This window comes from Candoia aspera, chromosome 2 (genome assembly GCF_035149785.1).
Source record: "Candoia aspera isolate rCanAsp1 chromosome 2, rCanAsp1.hap2, whole genome shotgun sequence".
Classification (NCBI taxonomy): Eukaryota; Metazoa; Chordata; class Lepidosauria; order Squamata; family Boidae; genus Candoia; species Candoia aspera.
In genome coordinates this window covers 24,014,364-24,030,917 of record NC_086154.1, presented here as the reverse complement: position 1 = coordinate 24,030,917, position 16,554 = coordinate 24,014,364, and the positions used below count along the sequence as shown (strand labels likewise).

The window sequence follows — 16,554 nt, the reverse complement described above, 5'->3', positions numbered from 1 at the left end:
ATTGGTATGCAAGACAAAGAAGAAAAGGGCGGGGGACTGCCTCACAACCTAAGCTGTTATACCTCTCCTCAGCTGCCCCAGGGATCCCGTGGAGAATTTGGCACCCTTCCGTCCAATCCAGGGGCAGCGTTCATCCATGCCAGTGTTTCTCAACCTCAGCAACTTTAAGATGGGTGGACCTCAGCTCCCAGGATTCCCCAGCCACCCATGCTGGCCAGGGAATTCTGGGAGTTGAGGTCCACCCATCTAAAGTTGCTGAGGTTGAGGAATGCTGATCAATGTAAAAGAAGACATTTCAGTTCACAGCTCCATTAATATAGAGAATTACTTCAAGCTCACTCTTAAGTACTGATTTAAGATTGTTTCTCTATCTTCAACAGATGACTGACCAGATTTTCTTTTCTTTTTTAATCGTATGGCATAGCAGTTTGGTCGTCATGCTGCTTTTTCTTGCTGGGAAATCCTTGTGAGGTCCAGCAGCCAGATGTGTAGACTATTTAGCCGTGATAAGTCACGTTGCCTGGGGTGCACCACAAGGAGGCTAGTCTACATTGCACCGAGTTGGGCTAAGAGGGAGTGACTGGGCCAAGGTCACCCAGCTGGCTTTCGTGCCTAAAGCAGGACTAGAACTCACAGACTCCTGGTTTCTAGCCCAGAACCTTAACCACTAGACCAAACTGGCTCTCTACTGACCAGATGAAATATAGTAGGTGAAGCTTTTCCCCAGGGTGCAGTTGCCCTGCCAGAAAATCCATAGGATACCTTAATAAAAAGTGGCTTGAACAGAGGTGGCTCCTATGTACTTGTCCTGACTTCCTTTTAATCTATAGTCTTAGAATGCCAAGCTGAGCATGTGCCAGAGATTTGGGTATTAGAATGATAATATAAGAGGGAAGAATGAAGCAGTAGATAGAGAAGTTTTTCCCTGCTTTTTCCCTGCACGTTCTTTCTACGCCTGCTTTTCTCCCACACATCTAGCATGCTTAACTAGAGATGAACACCAGAGAGGAAGTATGCAGTAGTACTGTACAAGATTTTCCTTTCCAGTGCCTACAGCTGCTGCTCTCCAAATCATGCCAATCCTCTGCCACCAGAGATCTAGTTCCTTTGTCCAGAGATGCTATCAAGAATCTGATTTGACTCCAGGCTGGAAAAAAAAACATAATATCAGCATGTATAAAGAGTACATGCAGTCCAAACACATGGTGGTTCCTTGACTGAGGTTTATGAGAGCCTATACTTTGATTTTCATTAGAATTTTAAATGGTTAGGTCAGAATGGATTTGGAGAGCTAAAATAGTTTCTGTAGTTCCTCTTTTTTTTCTGATCAATGTTTGGATATTGTTGCTTCCACCTCTTCAATGTTATTCATGGCTACATGAATCCTAGGAGCAGAATGCCACAAATCCAGATGACATTCTGGCTGGAAAAACTGACATGAGCATTGAAATGTAAATTTGGGCTTCCATTGGTGACTTTCTGCCCTGCCCACCTGGATATCTCAGTGGTGGCACAACCACAAGGGAGTCTGACAGATGAAAATCAGTTAAGATCAGTGGCTATACCCCACTTCTACTCTTTAAATATTTGGAAGCACAGACCACAATGAATTCAAATATAGTCAGTCTAAAGAAAGTGTTAAACATCCATTCCTCTCCATTAATTTGAATAGTGTCAATCTTAAATAGGGAAGTAATCTTAAATAGTATCATGTAAGGCAAAACCAAAAACAGTGTTTGGGGATGTGTTTCAAGGAGTAAAACAAACCCTAGTTCCAGATTAGATGGATACTGAAACACAATGGGCCATATGCTGAGGATTCTTAAACATCAATGGTCAAAATGTTTGTTCTTTTTTTAATAGTGCAAGTTCTAAATTTGTGACTGAGCGCTTACAGTGAAAAAGGTCAAACCTAATAAGACCTGACTGTTTGTAAAACGTATCTATAAATGCATATGATCCATATTGTTTGACATGTCCTTGGAGAGCTCTTGCTTGTTTTGCAGCAATGGTACACCAGCTCCATGAACATCATTTGCACCTGGCTCACAGACCGCATGGACCTTCAGCTTCACATCTACCAACTAAAAACCCTTATTAGAATAGTAAAGGTAAGCTTGCTTAATACATTTGTTATTGGGAAATAGATTCTGCTCTCAGTAAGTAAGAAAGGAAATGAACTGCACCAAATAAACCAAAGCATGTGTGGGGACCATTTGCAGATCTGGGCCTGTCTTAGTCTACATCTGTCATATTGAGTAAAGTCAAAATAGTATCGACAAAATATTCATCTAAGAGAGTGAAGGTAGAGGAAACATAGCGGGCAATTTTAGTAATGTGTCCATGCGTCAGCATCTCATCTGTTCCTCATCTTCACTACAATTCTGAAATCAGTCACACTGGGATATTTCCATTAGGGCTGGGACCATGCAATAAGCTGCAGCAGTGCCAGAAGAAAGAATCAGAAGTGTAATATCTTTCACACTAGTATTTTTCTAGTTCCTGGGAAGGTCACCCCTTCCATTAGATCAGTGTTTCCCAACCTTGGCGACTTTAAGTTGTGTGGACTTCAACTCCCAGAATTCCCTAGTCAGCATTGTGGCTGGGGAGTTCTGGGAGTTGAAGTCCACACATCTTAAAGTTGCCAAGGTTGGGAAACATTGCATTAGACTGAATGAAACAGGAGCTGACTTAGACAGCCAGTGCTGAAGGGCCGGGAACAATATGTGGGTGGCAGACTTGCCGTGGTCTCTGCACTAGATGCTGGCCAGTCATCTGTAGCAAAGTAAGACTCATCTTTCGATCTGCCCCTTTCTGTACATGGAAAGGGATCAAAAGATATTGGGCCAAAATGGTTGGATAGCAATCTTCACTACTGACTTCAGTTTCAGGGACTTGAAAGACACTTAAAAGCACATGTCAGGATTGCACATATAATTAAAATAATTTCTCTTACAATAGATGTTTACAATATTTAAAAAGGGGTTACAAACAAAAAGGAAAATCTGCTTAATGTAGCATGCTCTGTGTGTGTGTGTGTGTGTGTTGGATGGATGGATGATAATTATTTCAGTGTGAAATCTCAGTGGCTTACATAAAATAATAAGATCTCAGGAGGAGGTAAATGCATATTTGATCATTTTGGGTTCCATGTGATATATTTTGCTGAAGAGAAGAATTATATACTTTAGAAAAGAAGTCATGAATAAATTACTAAAATGGTTTTTAATTTTCAAAATAAAAGCAATAGGTATTAGCACATTATTATTATGTGTTAGCTTGGGAACACTGAAAAGCATGGGAAGTATCTTTTGTACTACTAGATTACGCAATAGCCTTTTTTTTTAAAAAAAGTAACAGTTTCTCGAGGCATATGAGACATGCAAAACACGTGGTTAAATGGTACGTGAATTTAACTAATACTTGTATTTTTATAATATTGTTCAATTCTGTAAAGCCAACAAAACCACGAAACTTCACAACCCTGGGCAAATTATTGATGAATAAATGGTTTGACACCTAAGAGAGTTCACAGCCCCATTTATTCTCACAATATTCAAGGAAGGGCTATTAAATGGGAGGATGGGGCAATTACTGTCCCCCACACCTCAGAGGCAGCCACAGCTTCATCAGAATGATGAAATGTGCATCGTGACGTCACAGAGCAAGCTTTGCTCCTTCCCTACTTGGGTGTGACATTGTGACACAAGTACAACGGGGCAAAGTTTGCATCGTGATTTCACAGCACACGTTTTGTAATTTGCCTTCCCCTGCCCTTCGCCCTCACCTCCGGTCACCCCTGCCAAATCTATGACATTTTTATAAAAATGTTTGCCAGTCTATACTTCCCTTTGTTTGGTTCACTTCCGGTTTTAGTGTGTGGAATGGGAAGAGGCTTCCTTGTTCCAATATATATTTCCATGAGATATGGAGACAAACGTGATTTCTGCTATTCCTGGGTTGGTTTGGATTGGATTTTTGGTCATGTTTTTCACACCAACTTCCTCATTCTAGAAAACCTACAGAGATTTTCGATTGCAAGGAGTTCTGGATTCTACCTTGAATAGTAAAACCTATGACACAGTGCGAAACCGGCTGACTGTGGAAGAAGCCACAGCTTCCGTAAGCGAAGGTGGAGGGCTCCAAGGGATCACCATGAAAGACAGTGATGAAGAGGATGAAGAGGATGATTAGATCTCCAGATTTAGAGTCCCCCAACCTGGATGTAGCCTGGAAACCAGTGCATGTAATCTAGTCGGTTATTCAATTAGCCACATTAGGAACTTTTCTGTCTGCTCTAAATGCCCATGGAAAGTCTACCAATACAACTCCCATTTTAGCTGTGTGGTTTTTAAGACTTAGCACCTCTGTTTCGATCCATTGAGTTTCCTGTTTTCATATCTCTATGTTCATAAGCAATATGGAGCACCATTGTTTAAAACAGTTAATGGAAAAAAATCTGCATAGAAAACATACTAGGTGTGTCCCTATGATAATTAAAGTATCAATGACGCTTCATTAATGTACTGTATATACATTGATGGTAAATTGTTGTGAAGACAAGTGAAACAAGTACTTCCATATGTTTGTTTCTCTTCTGTGGATGCCAACTGCTTCGAAACAGAGTAAGGCTACTATGAGACACCTATTTTGTATGTTTGGGGGAGGGGAAGCATAAACCAGAAGTTGGGATTATTCCTGTTTATCATACCCAGGCACTTTTCCTCCAAACTATTCAGCTACCTTGGTAGAAGTGACTGACCAACGGAACCTTAGTCATCCATATACCAGAACGGGCTGACCTTGACCACTCTGTCCACCTTATGATTCCAAGCAGTTGTTTTATGTCAGCGTCTTGCCCCTCTAAATGTTACATTTTGTTCAGAGTTCCAATAACTGTGTTTGTAAAAAGGACAACTTTAATTACAATCTTAGACTATACAGATGTGTTTATAACAACGAGGACGATATAATAACAATAAAGAGGATGAACGACAATTTCTTTTAGTAGACTGTATCCATAATTTAAACCTCCTTTTGTTTTCATAATGGTTTTTATATCTTGTCATGTACATTGTATTTGGACCAGTAACGTGCATGTCCTTGCGTTTCCCCCGTTCCTTTCCAGGAGCTTTTATTTTTGGTGTAATATAGTGGATCCATCTTGCTTTTTTGCCTTATACAAGCCGACAGTTGTAAAAGTGTGGGGACTGTGGCTTTTCAATAAAAAACTGTTCAGATGTCCTAATAATAAACACTGGAGTCTTTTTATGTCTGCCTTAGGACGAAGAAGAAGAAAACAAAAAACAAAAAGATTAGTCAATTTAACAAGAATCCATGTAAGAGCTCCTATCTTCTAGAATAAAGGAATTTTCTTTTCACCTGGGTGTTTTTTTTTTAATAGTTTGTTAATTGAGGGGCTCCTTTTCCAATCTGCTCTCAGAAACAGATGCAGACATCGAGGCCCACTGCCTTCCAAACAAGCACCACTGAACTCGGGGGGCCTGGCTGCAGAGGATGTTCCCAGGCAGATGGCTCTCTAGTGCTTCCAGTCAGAAGACACTGTTCAACTTTCCTTTCTTAACCGATTCTCTGCGGTATAAAAAAAGCTGGAAGCAATGATGGAAAAACCTGGGAAACTTACCAATGGGAGACAACATATGCTGTGAATGAGGCAGAACAATTACACAGGAAAGCCTTTCAGTCAGAACGAAGCAGGTTAGAAGATCATCAGAAAGGTTTTGAACTGTGGTTGTAGAGTATTTCACAAGTTTTTTTTTTTAATGGAAATTCAGGCAGGTGAGTTGTGTTTTAATTTACAGAGAATATCCATATGTACCCTTCATATATCTTTCAAGGACATTTATAGAGCAATCTAAAATATAAGATGATGATTGATGATGATGATGATGATACAACAACATAGCTGTCAAATGCTCAGTAATGGCTAGTATTAAATATTAAAATGCATGAAAAAGTTTATTTATTTACAAGTTTTATATGGCTGCCTATCTTGTAGAAGACAACTCTGGGCAGCTCAAAACAATAATAAAACCAAAACCAGTACAAACAATAAAAACAGAAAAACCAAGAAAACCAGGCACCTGACCCATCATATCCAACGCATCAATCTATACAAAAGTTCATGCACTTTCAAGTGAAGCTCAGTTCCTGTTGACTTAATGGACACATTCAAGTGATTTTCTTGGCCACAAAATGGAAGTCATTTGCCTGTGCCTTGTTGCACAATGTTTTCCTATTTTGCTTCCCAGTCCAGCCCACAGCCTGATAGTTCCTGGTAGTCTCCCATCCAAATACTAATAATATCTGTCCCTGCTTAGTTTTTTGTCATTAGCCAAGAGAGGTTTGGTGATGCATCCAGCTGGGCAAACATAAGGATGTACTCAAACTGAGCTCAGCTCCTGATGGCAAGATGGACACCTTGTGTGGGATATAAATGGTCTGCCATTGTCTAATTCTGGAAGGGATCATCATCATCATCACCATCTTATTTTTGGTTTTGCCTATAGCACTAGACTTCCGCAGTGCTCTCCCATACAAACCTGCCTGACTTTTGAGGCCTAACAAGGTCAGCCAGGTGCTACCACTTGCTAAGCCTCAAAATATATGAGAAAATAATTTAAGTTGGTTCTAAAAAGACAGTTGTGGAGATACTGGATACTTCTTTGTGGGTGGAAGAATGATCCAATAGACAAAAAAGCCCTTTCATTAGGTTGAATCTATTGTTGGGTGGAATCTATTGGTACATGAGACATTCTATTCTTTCCCTCTGCAGCCCTTGCTCAGTGTGCTTTTAAAATCTACTTTGAAGGGTCTCCCAGTCTTCTGGAGCAGATGTGAAGGGTACACAAGAGTTATGGAGGAAGAGGAATCCCACCCGCAGGTTCTACTGATGGAAAATAGATGGACTACTCCATTTTACCATTAAGACCAAAGGCAAGATACTGAGGAAGGGCCTAACTAAGAAATGTTGACCTTCAGCTAGCTGATATGAGAGTAGGTAGCCTCCAAAGTAGTTTTGCCCCAACTTCTAAAGGGTTTTCGAGGTCAACACCATCTCTATAAAGAAAAGTTTAGGGTGAACTGAAGTGATTATCATGAATAGCCAATATATCCTATAAATCAAAGGCATTGTTGTTCATCACACTATTAGCTCTGAGCAAACAATGTCACGTGTGTCTGTCTATAGGTATCTTGAACCTTTCCAATTACATTGTTATCTAAGGCATTTTAACTGGACATTCCATGATGCATTCTGCCTTACAGCTGGCATATGCATAATGAGAGATTCTGATCTAGAACTGATATATCCTGGCAGGTCATCTGAAAACACAAAAATACCTTGAACTATCTACCAAGGACAGCATATGTAAGTCTATCCAAAGTAAAATTCTACTTGCCTTCAGAAGAATGCAGATTTTACTCTTTGGTCAGCAGAAAGTAATCATGACTGCTCCCCCACTCCTCTCTCTCTTGGTTCCACAGTAAATTGCTATTACCCTGTAGAAGAAGGGGAAACTAATACAGAGTTAATACAGGGCCTTCCACTTCCAGTTTCATTGGGCTTCATCTGAATCTCACCCTTCTCTTGAGAGGAAGGGGGAATACAGGCCAAGTCAAGCAGAACTGGACATAGTACTTGAGGTAAGAGTCTGACCAAAGCAGGAAAAATGGAATAATTGTTTCCTGTGATTTGGAAATTATACCTCTGTTATTGCAGACTAAAATTGCATTTGTTCTCCTTTCAGTTGCATCACATTGCTTATGCAGTTTGAAGTCATTCTTGCTTTAGTTTTCCTAATATATTCTCTATAGTTCTAGCTATTTGTCTGTATGATTACTTTGTGATCTGGCCCTCTATATTTATTGCTTGGTTTCTTTTCTTTTTTTTTCCACATATTTGTTAAGCTTCTTTTATTGCTACATTGGCTTTTTCTGATGTCCTGTATTTGTGTTCCTCGTTTGAATTGGAATCCTCACTTTGGTTCCTCCAGTGTGTATCTTTCCTGCTGGAGGCTCATCATGGACAAATGGCACCAGGAATCATCGTACATGTTTCCCCATCAGGAAAACCTCAAGGTGACTCTGCTTCAGCCAGTTCATCCAGCCTGTGGCTTCCGTATTAGGATGTGTTTACTGGATAAACCACTCCAAGGAAGAGAAGCAGAGGGACAGAGAAGGCTGCCTTTATTCTCACCTATGAAAAAGTGGATGCTAATAGGCAGGATTTAACAGAGTGACACCGGTCTATTAATTTCCACTCTGTACCATCTCAACCCCTCCCAAGGCAAATATGGCCCTGCATTCATACCAGCAATAAGATCCAGTTCTACCCCTCCCCAGCACTACTCAAAGCATCCAAAAGCTGAGCTGGAAGAGGATCAGAATATCATAAGAATTCAGGTGATCAAAGAAAAGGTCTACTCTGGTTTTCTTTTCCCCTGCTGTTCCCTTGCATAGCAACAGAAATGCATGCCTACAATTCACCATAAATATTTATTTTCAAGTTGATATGTATGCTCAGTTATTTTTATAAATATTAAAACATAATTAGGATTAAGGGCTTGATAACTAAGACAAGACACCAATCTTATGGTCCCTACTCATCCCAAAGGCCATTAGAGGTTTTAGATGTCCTCCTCTGCAATGGGAGAAGCCCATTGGCAGAGGGGAATACTTGACCTCCTTTACTCCTTTGAGCAACTATGAAACATCTGGTATAATTCTTTTCCAAAGCCAGAGCATACTGACCCTGGAAAGTAGGGAAAAGAAGTGTGGAGACGGAGCAGTGGACCCTAGATATTCCAGGAAAGACAATGCGTTCGCAGCCTTCCTGGCTCCCAGAGCTGCCCCCAGACTACTGCTTGATCTGTGTCAGGCATGGAATGGGCAGAAGCCTCTTCCCTCATATGTAATGTACAAAAAAACAGTAGCCGCCATGAAGACTACTGTCCACTGATCATCATCCATCCTGTTGCACCCCAGATCTGGTAGTCCTCGCTTTAGAACTTGTGGTTTGTTTTGTTTTTCTAAAATCAGAGACTCACTGCTCCTGGAACTCCTTCCCATGTATGATGGAACTGTAGCTACAAGGCCATCAACCTTGTAGTTTTGGAGAACTATGATGTCATAGCCTCCAAAAAATTAGAAACCCTGTTTATGTGATCTCAGCAAGCAGAAGAGGAAAGTGTTTTCAGGTCCCCTCCTCCCCAAGCATCGTGCACACTTGTTTATAAACCAACCCTAATCCATGTAAAAATTTCAGTACTTTCAGTTTTGGTGGTGGGGAAGGTAATGGTGTTACCAGTCAGAAGGACTATATTCTCTTTCCTTCCTCCAAAAGAAGGTGAATGAAGCAGTGGGAAAGCACAGAAAACACCAATGTCCGGACTAGAACATTTTATTATTCAGACTGGGCAATTCCAGGACCTAAGCTTTGTCTGGAAGCATCCTGAATGTTAACAAACGATTACTATCTGACAGTGGATGACATAACTGTATCTGCAGGAGAACTATATGCTAAACATGCAGCAACTCATCACCTCAAAATAAAATCCACTACACACAGCAAAGTGCCACAACTGTCAGGAGGCATAAAATCATTTGGTTGTCTTTTTTTTACATTAAAGGAACAGTAACTGCACTGGGACCAGTGTCTATAGCTGTTGGCAGCTGGAGCTGGGCAACACAACTGTGTTGTGTCCTTTGCAACCTCTCTGATCTCCTCTGGAGATATATTTCCACCAGATTCTGGGAACTGCATGGGCAAAAATACCTGCAAGTATGCCAGATGCCCTCAATCCCTTTCATTAGTCAGGGCTTTGGCTGACTGACTGACTGACTGACTGATTCCATTTTTTTTAACCTACTACAATCAACAGACTCTTAGTAAGATACAGTCATAATGTTAATAAAACTTTTATGGTACAATCATATGTCCAAGTAAACAATCACAAGAAGAACCATTAAAAGAAAAATCATTTTTAAAAACCTCAGTAAGTAAGCAATAAAAATAAAACAGAGTTTATGACACTAGGAATCAACGGCCCTCTTAAATAGTTCCATTTTTAATAATTTCCTTAAGCCTATTAGGGTTTGCATTAATAATTTCCTTAAGCCTATTAATTAGTTTGCATTAACTGGCATGCATTAATGGGCTGACTGGATGCTAACAGACTAGGAATCGACTAAACAGTAACAGACATTATATACCAGTAGCGTTTTTTTCTGTAAGCACGGTCAGCATTTAGTAGATTCCATGCCCAGTGCTGAATTGGAAATCAGGCATCAAATGTAGCGGTTATAAGACATTTAATTTTTGATTATTTTTCAAAGCCTTAAAATGTTGTTAGCTTCAAAATGTTAATGAAACGTTTTCAGTGTGACAGTGGAATATGGTGAAACTCAGAAAACCAAAAAGGTCTTGGGTGCAGTTCCCACAAATCAGGAACCAGGACAGGAGTGTCCACAAAGTATGATTTTAAAAAGTCAAGACGGGAGGCACAATAGTGTGATCAAAGCTCCACCCACTTTTTATATGCATCCTCTATGGAGACGTGAAGAGCTGCCTGAAGCCAGTACAATCAGTTGTCCACTTGCCCATCTGGTTCTGACTGACTGTGGCTCTTGTGAAAGACTGTAGGAAGAAAGCAGAGGGGGTGTACTGTAAAGAAGGAACACAGGATAGATATAAGAACGCTATCAAAGAGACCTTAATTAACTCACTATAAATCTGGCTGGGAATTTACTCTTAGAGTTTTCAAGATTATGTTTTTATCCCCAGACTAGCATTAAACACACCTTTCTGAAATCTGTGTGATCCTTGCTTCTCTGCCAGCTATATGGGCTTGACCATTCTCAATCTTCTCCATCAATTGCTATCTGCTCTTTTCATCTGGAGATGCCAGACAAGAGCCAGCCCTATCATTAGGCTCTACCCCTGGGCAGGAGTAAGCACTGCAGGTGACCCCTCTGTCATCTCCCAATAGCTCATTCCTCAAAGTTTGTTGGGAAGCCTAGAAGGGCCACCAGGGCTCAGGACAGAGTGTGAGTGCTTGTGCATTCCCAAGAGGCACTAGTGCTTGGTTCCAGTTCCTTTCTTAAAAGCTGATCATACCATGCCTCTTCTAGAATTCCTTCAAAAGCTGCCAATGAGTTACAGTTGTAAATCAGCAAACAAGGAGAGAATCATATTTAATTAATTGAATTGGGTTGAACTGAACCTTCATTCACTGTATGGCTAAAAAATTTTAAAAATACTTTTGCCCTAGCATATTCCTTTCAGGGGGGAATGTGGCTCCTGGCCCATTACTCAGAGACCAACTATGACTCTCAGTGAGGACTAGGTAGCCTGACGTTCCTCCATAGAAAAGTGCAGTAGATAAATGTATGGGGCCGAACTCTATGCACGCTGAACCTTCTTCCAAACTGCCTTATTGATTCTCTTCCTCCCCCAGAATCTTACTAAAAACACTTGGAATGCAGATACTGTCCCTTTTGGTGCAAAATGTTACTTTTTTTCAGGTTGTCAGAGCCTGGGGGGTAGAAAAATTGGATTATATATTTTAAAAATCTGGTTCTCTCTTCTACTGCTGGTACTGGAGGACTTCCACTTTGAAATCCTGCTGAGCATCAGCATCATTTGGAAAAGAATCCAGCCTCACATAAACAGTAGTAGCACCATGCCTAGCTCTATCAAAATCTCTTTCATCTTCTGGAAGTTGCATTAAGCTTTCTTTCTTCAGCAGTATTAATTCATGGGGCATGGAGATTGGAAATGCAAGCAAATTGACACATGTCACCATTTGTTGTTGTTTATTCGTTTAGTCGCTTCCGACTCTTCGTGACTTCATGGACCAGCCCACGCCAGAGCTTCCTGTCGGTCGTCAACACCCCCAGATCCCCCAGGGACGAGTCCGTAACTCTAGAATATCATCCATCCACCTTGCCCTTGGTCGGCCCCTCTTCCTTTTGCCCTCCACTCTCCCTAGCATCAGCATCTTCTCCAGGGTGTCCTGTCTTCTCATGATGTGGCCAAAGTATTTCAGTTTTGCCTTTAATATCATTCCCTCAAGGGAGCAGTCTGGTTTGATTTCCTGGAGGATGGACTGGTTTGATCTTCTTGCAGTCCAAGGCACTCTCAGAATTTTCCTCCAACACCACAGTTCCAAAGCATCGATCTTCCTTCTCTCAGCCTTCCTTATGGTCCAGCTCTTGCAGCCATATGTTACTACGGGGAACACCATTGCTTTAACTATGCGGGCCTTCGTTGTCAGTGTGATATCTCTGCTCTTAACTATTTTATCGAGATTGGTCACTGCTCTTCTCCCAAGGATTAAGCGTCTTCTGATTTCCTGACTCCAGTCAGCATCTGCAGTAATCTTCGCACCTAGAAATACAAAGTCTTTCACTGCTTCTACATTTTCTCCCTCTATTTGCCAGTTATCAATCAAGCTGGTTGCCATAATCTTGGTTTTTTTGAGGTTTAGCTGCAAGCCAGCTTTTGCACTTTCTTCTTTCACCTTCATCATAAGGCTCCTCAGTTCCTCTTTGCTTTCAGCCATCAAAGTGGTATCATCTGCATATCTGAGATTGTTAATGTTTCTTCCAGCGATTTTAACTCCAGCCTTGGATTCCTCAAGCCCAGCATGTCGCATGATGTGTTCTGCGTACAAGTTGAATAGGTAGGGTGAGAGTATACAGCCCTGCCGTACTCCTTTCCCAATCTTAAACCAGTCTGTTGTTCCGTGGTCTGTTCTTACCGTTGCTACTTGGTCGTTATACAGATTCCTCAGGAGGCAGACAAGATGACTTGGTATCCCCATACCACTAAGAACTTGCCACAATTTGTGATGGTCCACACAGTCAAAGGCTTTAGAATAGTCAATAAAACAGAAATAGATGTTTTTCTGAAACTCCCTGGCTTTTTCCATTATCCATCGGATATTGGCAATTTGGTCCCTAGTTCCTCTGCCTTTTCTAAACCCAGCTTGTACATCTGGCAATTCTCACTCCATGAATTGCTGAAGTGTACCTTGCAGGATCTTGAGCATTACCTTACTGGCATGTGAAATGAGTGCCACTGTTCGATAGTTTGAACATTCTTTAGTGTTTCCCTTTTTTGGTATGGGGATATAAGTTGATTTTTTCCAGTCCGATGGCCATTCTTGTGTTTTCCAAATTTGCTGGCATATAGCATGCATTGCCTTGACAGCATCATCTTGCAAGATTTTGAACAGTTCAGCTGGGATGCCGTCATCTCCTGCTGCCTTGTTATTAGCAATGCTTCTTAAGGCCCACTCAACCTCACTCTTCAGGATGTCTGGCTCTAGCTCACTGACCACACCGTCAAAGCTATCCCTGATATTGTTATCCTTCCTATACAGGTCTTCTGTATATTCTTGCCACCTTTTCTTGATCTCTTCTTCTGTTAGGTCCTTGCCATCTTTGTTTTTGATCATACCCGTTTTGGCCTGGAATTTACCTCCGATGTTTCTAGTTTTCTGGAAGAGGTCTCTTGTCCTTCCTATTCTATTGTCTTCTTCCACTTCCACGCATTGCTTGTTTAAAAATAATTCCTTATCTCTTCTGGCTAACCTCTGGAATTTTGCATTTAATTGGGCATAACTCCCCCTATCACTGTTGCCTTTTGCTTTCCTTCTTTCTTGGGCTACTTCTAGTGTCTCAGCAGACAGCCATTTTGCCTTCTTGGTTTTCTCTTTCTTTGGGATGTATTTTGTTGCCGCCTCCTGAACAATGTTATGAACTTCTGTCCATAGTTCTTCCGGAACCCTATCTACTAAGTCCAGTCCCTGAAATCTATTCTTCACCTCCACTGCATATTCCTTAGGAATATTAGTGAGCTCATATCTAGCTGATCTGTGGGTCTTCCCTAATCTCTTTAGTCTGATCCTAAATTGTGCAATAAGAAGTTTGTGATCTGAACTACAGTCAGCTCCAGGCCTTGTTTTTACCGACTGTACAGATGTCCGCCAACTTTGGCTGCAAAGGATGTAGTCAATCTGATTTCGGTGTTGTCCATCTGGTGAAGTCCATGTATAAAGCCGTCTCTTAGGTTGTTGGAAGAGAGTGTTTGTTATGCAGAGTGAGTTGTCTTGGCAAAAGTCTATCAGCCTATGTCCTGCTTCGTTTTGTTCTCCCAGGCCATGCTTACCTGTAATTCCAGGTGTCATTTGACTGCCCACCTTAGCATTCCAGTCTCCTGTGATGAAAATAACATCTCTTTTAGGCGTGTTGTCCAGTAGGTGCTGCAGATCCTCATAGAACTGCTCTACTTCAGCTTCTTCACCATCTGTGGTTGGGGCGTATATTTGGATCACTGTGATGTTAGATGGCTTGCCCTGAATTCGAATTGAGATCATTCTGTCGTTTTTTGGATTGTATCCAAGCACTGCTTTAGCCACTTTACTATTAATTATGAAGGCTACTCCATTTCTTCTATGGTCCTCTTGTCCACAGTAGTAGATCTGGTGGTCATTTGATGTGAAGTGGCCCATTCCAGTCCATTTCAGTTCACTGATGCCCAAAATGTCTATCTTTAATCTTGACATCTCACCAATAACCACATCCAATTTGCCCTGGCTCATAGATCTTACATTCCAGGTTCCAATGGTGTGTTGATCCTTAGAACATCGGATTCGCCGTTCACCACCAGCACCGTCAGCCGCTAGCCGTCCTTTCGGCTTTGAGCTAGCTGCGTCATCACGTCTGGGGCTAGTTGAACTCATCCTCTGTTCCTCCCCAGTAGCATTTTGACCATCTTCCGACCTGGGGGTCTCATCTTCCGATGGTATACCGACATATCTCTGGTTGTACCGATCCATCGAGTTTTCACGGCAAGAATACTGGGGTGGGTTGCCATTACCTTCCCCAGGGATCACATTTAGTCTGACCTCTCTGTCATGACCTTCCTGTCTTGGGTGGCCCTTCATGGTTTAGCTCATGGCATCATTGAGGTGCTCAAGCTCCAGCACCACGACAAAGTAACGATCCTTTGCTGAAGTATTTATTCACCATTTATTAATGGTGTAATTAAGTAAGTAAGTGTAAGCAAGTAAGTATTCACCATTTATTAATCCAATTTGTTTCACATTTCCAGCAGCTGCCCTCCTCTCTGCTGCACAAAGTGTGCTGCTTGGCTTAGAGGATCTGTGTAGTGTAGGAGGCTACTCTGTTGTCACCTTGGTCATGCACACACACACACTTAATGCCCCTTGTTTAAAAGCAGAATGTTATACTTCTTATTTTCTTTAGCATTCAAAGTGATGTGTGCTGCCATGGTTGTGCTGAGCCTGTTCATGGTTTTTCCTGCAAGAACATAGAGTCATTGCTGCCACCTGGTCTGAGAAGTGAATCAGGACAGGTTCACAGAATCAAGGAGAATAATGGTGTCAAGGAATGATTTGCTCATCTGAAATAGCATTTATTGGTCAAACATTACCATGTAGAATGTTTGGATCAATCAACTTCATTTGGAAAATATACACCTACTTCCAAGAAGCAGATAGTCCAGCAAAAATGCAACTTTGCAAAAGAGTAATGTGCCCAACAGCCGCTCCATGGGAAGAAATCCAGTGCAGCATGTGATGCTGAGAACATGTGTGTGGAGCTTCCACAATCTATATTAGAACCATCTCATTATTAGACCATTTCAGCATGGCAGAATTTGAGGTTTTCAAGGCTTCTTCATCAATCAAGAGGAATATAAAGGAGGGGAAAGAGGAGAAAAGCTGATACCATAGACTATGTAGAAGTTAGTAACTGTGCTGTATATCTGAGGGCTGCTTGCATAGCAGAGCAAAAGTTACTCTGTTGGAATCTGCAAAATAAGGTGGGTAGACCCACCCCTGTGAATGATAAGAAATGTATAAGCCGTGGAGAAGTTATTTTTCTGACATTCCCCTACTGTCAATACTGTCCTCTGAAGTTCTTTTTTAAAATACATTGCTTTATCCCAGAAGACAACAATGGCAAACCACTTCTCTGCTGTGCCTAGAAAATTACAAGAAATTGTTCCTGAAGATAAGAGAAAACAGGAGACAACTCTTGCTATAAATCAAATAAGTGCCAGAAAAAAGACAGCTCCGTGCATGCATCTTTGGAAGCGGAGAGAGATAGTAGGAAAACTATGCCATAATTTATTATAAGTTTAGTTGTGTTGGCTTTCTACCTGCATCTATTTTTTCCCATTACAGAAGAAACCAAGCCCGGGTTGGTGTTACTGTACCTGGGTCTCCTTTCATGATTAATTTAGGCCATATTAATTAAACTAAATGATATTTTTCCAAAGATTTCACTACCTGACAATATCTTTCTGATTTCAAGTCTTGGCCCTGCCAGTAAAGCTGAGGAGAATCTTTGAACTGGCTATTCCAAAGCTCTGATCAAAAAGATAGACTATCCCTGAAATATTATCACCCTTCTAACAGGTTCAAAAAATGTGAGTAATGGTAAGTACCATAAGAACCTGGTTTTTGTTAAACATGTATTAACCCAATCAAACTATCTAAGAAC

At 41.2% G+C, this 16,554-nt stretch overlaps 1 protein-coding gene across 4 annotated transcripts in view; it reads left to right on the top strand.

Annotated features, from left to right (window-relative positions):
• CADPS (calcium dependent secretion activator) overlaps window positions 1-5,381 on the top strand; it is a 393,346-nt gene extending 387,965 nt beyond the window's left edge. For all 4 annotated transcript variants that reach the window (XM_063291524.1, XM_063291525.1, XM_063291523.1 and 1 more), the window contains 2 exons: window positions 2,007-2,111; window positions 4,015-5,381. In XM_063291524.1, the coding sequence (XP_063147594.1) occupies window positions 2,007-2,111; window positions 4,015-4,194 (285 nt within the window). In that variant the 3' untranslated portion in view covers window positions 4,195-5,381. The remainder of the gene's footprint in view (window positions 1-2,006; window positions 2,112-4,014) is intronic.
• The last annotated feature ends 11,173 nt before the right edge of the window (window positions 5,382-16,554 follow it).